This window comes from Camelus bactrianus, chromosome 6 (assembly GCF_048773025.1).
Source record: "Camelus bactrianus isolate YW-2024 breed Bactrian camel chromosome 6, ASM4877302v1, whole genome shotgun sequence".
Taxonomy (NCBI): Eukaryota; Metazoa; Chordata; class Mammalia; order Artiodactyla; family Camelidae; genus Camelus; species Camelus bactrianus.
The window spans coordinates 9,783,246-9,789,619 of NC_133544.1; the positions used below are offsets into that span (position 1 = coordinate 9,783,246).

Consider the following 6,374-nt stretch of genomic DNA (forward strand, 5'->3'; position numbering starts at 1 on the left):
GGGGAAAGGCTGGGGCACTGGACTTTGACTTTGGAAGGAAGCAGTGACATCCTGGGGCCCTTACTTTCTAAGTCTCAGCCAACCACTCAGGAAATAGCCATTGGATATGGGGGTGAGGGGTAAGTGCAAATGAGGCACCAAGCAGGGTGCTCCCTCCCCTCTCCATTTCTGACCCTGCACAAGAACTGAGCCAAACACCCACCCTGGCTGGGACCACAGAGGTCACTGAGGTCCCTTCCCTATATAGAGAGGGACAGATGAAGGCCCAGAGCCGAGGTGACCGGCCCTGGGTCACATACAGTGTTGGAAGCTGGGCAGGGACAGCCTCCAGTCTTCATGTTTAGCTCACTTCTAGCTCACTGCACCCCAACACCATGTGGCTCTAGAGAAGTGAGCCTTCCCCCACCCCAACTTTAGGCAGGCAAGAAGGAAGGGATCCGGATGGTTACAACAACTCAGTTTTATTTCTTATTTTCCTCTGGGGATGCAGCATTTGGCATCTTGTCTCCCCCACCCCAAAACCGTTCCCACACTGCATCAGGCTGGCAGGCAGGGTCCCACCCAGTCCTCGTCTCTGCAGAGGGAGTGGCAGGGAGCTATTTCAAGCCCACTATGAGGGGCAGAAGGGCAGACCCAGCAGAGCCCACGAGGATTTTGGATGACAGGGAGAGTCCAGCTGCACCTGGGTCAGAAGCAGAGGGTGAGTAGAGTGGGTTGGGCAGGCTGGGGAGCTTGCAGAATAGAACTCCATGGCCCCTCCGGAGGGCCTCAGGCCCAGAGATCCATCCCACCTGAACCTCCTCCAGTTCCCCAAACCCCCAGGATCTCTGCTGTGGGAGGGCTGCCGCAGGCAGCTGCTGAGAAGGCATGACCCTGGTGGTGAAACAGAGCTGGGAGCTGCCTCCCTCTGCAGGGAAGAAGGCTGAACCCCGGGTGGGACAGAGACACCCAAGTTAACCCAGAAAGATGACCTTGGGCAGAGTCAACCTAAACCCAGCACATGCCAGGCCAGAGCCCCTTCCTACCCTCCTCCATCCCCCTCAGAAGAAACCAGAGAGAGAAGGAAACAATGGACGATGAGACAAAGGAACAGGCAGACTGGGGCTCACCAGGGCTAAGATCTGGGCTGGATGCTCTGAGGCCCTTGTCCTTCTCCCTCACCCCCAACAGCAAGCCCTGCCAGTGATACTTACCCACCGACACTTACCCACAGACTGCAGAGTTGCCACCAGGCTTCCGGAGGCAACTCCGCCCCCGTTGGTGATGGCGGCCACTGACATCATCTTGGCCGCTAAGGAGGAGGCAGTGATTCCTGCGCCGGTGAAGCCCATGGCACCCAGCGCCACCGGCACAGCGCCCACGGCCAGGGCTGCAGGGGGAGAGGAACTGGGTCAAGGAGGAGACAGACCCCCCACCACCCCTAAACACACACACACATACACAAACACACACACACACACACACACACACACACACACACACACACATACAAGGTCAAGCTTGGGGGGCTTCAGGGAGTCTGGAAAAGGCAGTGAAGTCTGAACTTGGGAGAGACTCCAAGCATGGACGGCAGGAGGTGGGGTGTGGGGTGTGGGGTGGGGGCAGGGGAGGCTGCAAGCTTCTTATCTTCCCTAAGGGAATCTTTAACACAAGCAGATCTTTCCTAGGGCCTAGCATAAGCAAGGCGCACATTCCGAGCTCTGCTTGAATCTGAACTCTGGGCCTCCATGGCATCACCACAGAGCAATCAGAAGCCAGAGTCACTGAGCCAATGGCTTCTCCTTAATGCATCTCTGGTGTTCAAACTCTGTGCCTGTCTTGTCCTAGAATAACCTGCGTGGCTAACCCTGCATGGGTGACATTGGCCCATTTTTCACAAGGAAAGCTGAATTCAGAGTAGTTCAAAACCATGCCCAGGGTCACAAAGTGGAGGCCCTTCAAAGAGATTGGTCCCCTGCTGGGGCTGCCACCATGTGAGTTTCCAAGACACTCAGTTTCCTCTTCTAGCACCTCCTCCCCTCCCATATACAGGAGGCCTGCACATGCTTGGGCCTGTACAAGGCTAGTTGCTACCCAAATCCCAGGGTCTAGGGGACACACGAGCACTTGAGCCTTTTCCGGCAGAGACTCACCTCCTCCTACTGCAGCTACAGCAGCCTTGGCTGGAAACCAAAAGAATTTTCTGTGAGTGGATCCACACTGGCCGTCCCTCCACCCCCCAAGCCTACAGCTCACCTATGGGGAGGCGGCTGCCCAAGGTTGGGAGACACAGGAACAGAGGACCCCTGCCTGCTTCACCCAGAGAAGTGGGATCTCCTGAGAATGTGGATCCCACAGCCCTGAGCTTGGTGAGGGCTGCTGGGGAGTCAAATGCCCCGTCCTGCGTGGATCTGCACGCTTTGGCGTAGAGTTATCTAGAGTTATCAAGGTTTGAGGTCCTTGTTCCAGAAAATGCAACCCTTGGATAGGACTTTTGTTTTGTTTTTCAAAATCTGTCTGCTGATGGGTTGGATGGGGGTTGTTCGTGGAGAGACCAGAAGTTATCTTTTTCTTTCTCTCTGCCTTCCAAGCCAGGTTTGGTCAGAACAAACCAAACAAAGCCTGACAGATGTGAGAAGGAAGGCGTGAGGCTGCAGCACGGATTCTCCGTGAATTTGGGCTACTCAGCAAAGTCATGTAGGGCAGGGTGGTTTGATTGGGGCAAGGAGAGGCGAAGGAAGTGAGTGTCATGCTCTCTGAGCCAGGGCGTTAGTGCATCTGCAGTAGGGGCAGTGTTTCATCAGTGGGGCGCCATATGACCTTGTATCACCCAGAGAGGGCTCTTTAGACAGCAGTTAGTCCTCATGTGGAGAGATGCCTTTCATTTTGCACAACCTGGCTGAAATCAGGGCAAGCACTTCTGAATGCTTGACTGCTGCTTGAGAACGGTGCTTGAATGAGTTGAACACTCCTGACTTTTCAGGGCCCGACCACTCGTTGCCCTCCTCTCCAGAAAGCTGCCCCAGATCTTCCCAATCAGAACCATCCTTGCTCCCATGTGGCTGGAGCCACTCTCAGTTCTGGAGCAGTGTTAGGGGTGCCTGGGCTGGCTCTCCACCACTGTGAGTCCCTGGAGGGCAGACAGAGAGGTCTTGGTCTGCTGCAGCCATAGGAGCCAGGACTGCTATCTTTGGGGCTAGTGGGGACCTGAGTTCTAAAGATAGCAAGATATACAGGGGTGAGCTCAGCCAGCTCTCCAAGAAGAGAGCTGTAGGGTGATGGTGAAGGCAATAAAGAGGTAGCAGTGTGAAAGGCAAACCCTAAGTGATCAGAGGGGCCACCTGGTTGGGGCATGGGGCCAGAGACTCAGGAGTCAAGAGTCTGGTTAGAGGGTATTCGAGTCTCAGCATCATTGTTTGGGAGGAGAAGTGATGCCAGGCCAGCTGGGAGCTGGGCATATCTGGTCCCCGACATACAAGTGGTCCAGGGAGGGAGGGCGCTCTTTGTCTGGTGGCCTGCCTGCTGGGTTCCTCCAGCTGTCATCCTCGGGGCAGGTGGCCTGGCCCTTCTGGGCTGTTCAGAACCTGCCCTGCCCTGAGGCCTCCCCCCGCAGGCCCAGGGCCCTGAATTTCCATTCTACTTCCTGTCCCCAGGCTCCGGAGTAACGGCCCCTCCCACCTTCCAGCCCTGGGCCCTTGGACAGCAGTTCCCTCATGTGTAAATAAGGGACAATATCAACTTCCTCTGGGGCTGTTAAGAGAATTAAACAAATTGATAAATGTCAAGCGGTAGGCATAGTGATGGGGGCGTCACAGGGTTTAAGAAAATCTAGTTGTTCTGATTATTTTCATGTTATGAATTGCTTATCATCAGCTGAGGAGTCCTCTTATTTCTGACAATGAGGAAGAACTGCCGGCCGTGGCCGAGGCTCTAACTTTCTTGTTGTGGCCAAGGCTCTAACTTTCTTGTCACACTCCTTTGCACTGGGTGAGGGTCCGAGGAGGGGTGTCTATCACCCAGGGCAGGTTACCTCCTAGTGGGGAAGCCAGGGCTGCAGCAGGGACTCCTAGCAGGTAGGAGCCATTCAGTGTTGCCATCAAGGATCCCAGGGCTGATGTGGCCCCAGCCAGGGCAGCATTGGCTGACACGGGGAGCCCTGAGAAAGAAGAGGGGATGAGTGCCCAGGAGTCAGAGGTCAGAGGTCAGAAGTCAGGCAGCAGTCAGAGGCACCATTCCCCGATTCTATGCTGTACTGTTTGTGTTGGCAGAGGTTGGAGGAGCCCCGGTGTTCGCCCCACGGGAGAGAAAGGTTAATAGTGGCAGATGCACCTGGGAACACTTTGCAGAGATTAGAAGCAAAGATTACAGGCTCACCTAGCGACCCTGATGGATCTCAAAAACAGTTCTCAGGGTGGAAAAAAAGCAAGACCATGAGATCTACAACACACTCTTCTGTGTGTAAATTAAAACACGTGCAAACAGACAAACAATACCCATTTTGCGAGAACATATATGAAAAACAGTTACATGTTGAACGTAATAGAAAGGTTGAGAGAGAGGGGGAAATCACAGGCAAAAGGGAAGATGAACAGCGAGAATAAATAAATACATGCAGAGAGGTGGCCTGCAAGAACTAATGAACAAAACGGGCCTGAATTCAAGAATTGTGTTCAAATCAACATTCAGATCCGTCAGGACAAACTTGCAAAAGGCTGGTTAGACGTGTAGGCAAAAACCTAAAGCAGGTGAATTCTGGGGGTGAATCCAGGGGAAATGAGAGCCAGAGAGTGGGGTTTACCAGCAGGGTCCCTCCCTCCATCTAAGCAGGACAGGGAAGGGGGCCCAGACCCCCTGGACCCCTGGCCACGGTCCTGCCTCCCTCTGGCCCTTCTCAGAGAGGAAGGCAGAGTAGACACACAGGGGAAGGACAGGTGAGGGAGGGAGGCTGCAGGTGACGCCGCCCTGCCCTCCCGTGGGTCCTTGGGACGAACCCTGTGCTGTGCCCTCCCTGGCCCCAGCCTTGCCCCTTACCGGCTCCCCCAGGAATACTCACCCACTGAAGGGAGTCCTGCCAGGATACCGCTGGAGGCTGCCCCACCCACTGTGGCCAGACTCCCTGCCGACAGTATCTTGGAAGCCACATTAGAGGCCAAGATGAATGCCTGGGAAAATTCCATGGCTCCAAAATGGACGAACACCAAACCTGCCAAAAGGGTGGAGCTTTGATGGTGTGATGGGACACCAGAACTGGGGTCACACCCACCGCCCTAAAAGTCCCAAGGGGCTCCAGGGGATAAAGAGGATGCTCTGAGCTTGTGGGCGCAGCAGGCCCGGAAAGCGTCCCAGGTGGGTGCTGGTGTTACAGGAGGACCTGTATGAGGAGAAGGCGGGAATTGCAGGAGATTTTATTTCCCCAGATGAGCTGCTTCCTTCCTCCCCAAACGCCAGATACTTAAATATTTCCAGAACTCCCAAAAGTCTCCATGGAGCAATTGAAAAGGTACTAGAATTAGGAAGTCAGAACCAATTACGGTTTTCAGGCATATACCATAGCCAGGTTGTTCTGGATTGTACGCCATCTCCTCACTAACACAACTGGAAGGATGAGACTACTGTCCCCATGTTCTGAGGGGGAAACACCGGCACAGAAAGGGTAAGGGATTCACCCAAGGTGACAAGGGTTTGTGGGGCAAAGCGCAACCCGATCCAGGTTCCCCGGCTTCCAAAGCGCGGGCTTGGAAGGTCTCTGACTTGGTTCCTCCTAACACTCGTCTCTCCCCCTGCCTGTCTCCACCCCACCGGGCCTCGAGGCTTGAGGGTAACTGGGCATGGACTAGGCTAGTCATCCCAGAGACCCAGAGCTCAGGGACAGGTTGGGGCTGAAGTCCCTTTCCTCCTGAGACCCAGCTTCTCTGACTGCAGCCATCCCAGTGAGAAATATGAGACAATTCTTCGAGTGGCTCCCCGCAGGTCTCCCCTCCACTCGCTGAGCCCACCACTTACCCGAGCACGGGGGCCACAGGAGGAAGCAGCCCTTGCCCACCCCTCCCTGTCTTACCCAGAGAATCGAGGAACAGACTCCGTGGTCTGGAGTTTTGATGTGATCTGGGACGATCTGATGCAGGGTATTTAGAGCAGCTCCACCCCTCCTGAAGCACAGCCTCACATGATGCAGGCAGCAAATGAGATAGCTTTCGTTTTCGCAGGAAAATGAAACCATACCTGTTGTTCTTCTCTTTTCCCCAAGGAGCAGATTTAGTTATTACAGAGGTCAATTTCCTCATCACTTTTGACCCAAAGATCTTACCACATGCCATTTAATTTCTCTGCTGCCGTCACGGCAAATTGTTGAAAGAGCCATAGACCACCACGGCCGTACATAACATGAAATATTT

General features: G+C 54.5%; 1 protein-coding gene across 2 annotated transcripts; it reads right to left on the bottom strand.

The window, feature by feature from the left end:
- Positions 1 to 445: 445 nt before the first annotated feature.
- Positions 446 to 6,169, bottom strand: LOC105079889 (interferon alpha-inducible protein 27, mitochondrial). Of its 2 annotated transcripts, none has more exons than XM_010968731.3 (6): positions 6,038 to 6,169; positions 5,033 to 5,182; positions 4,010 to 4,135; positions 2,133 to 2,162; positions 1,208 to 1,369; positions 446 to 682 (listed from the first exon to the last, which is right to left on the bottom strand). In XM_010968731.3, the coding sequence occupies exons 2-6, from the start codon at positions 5,154 to 5,156 to the stop codon at positions 597 to 599; spliced, it is 528 nt and encodes a 175-aa protein (XP_010967033.1). In that variant the 5' UTR covers positions 5,157 to 5,182; positions 6,038 to 6,169; the 3' UTR covers positions 446 to 596. The 2 variants fall into 2 exon arrangements, with proteins under 2 accessions (XP_010967033.1, XP_074221190.1); XM_074365089.1 differs by having other exon boundaries at positions 5,033 to 5,199; positions 6,038 to 6,120.
- Positions 6,170 to 6,374: the final 205 nt, after the last annotated feature.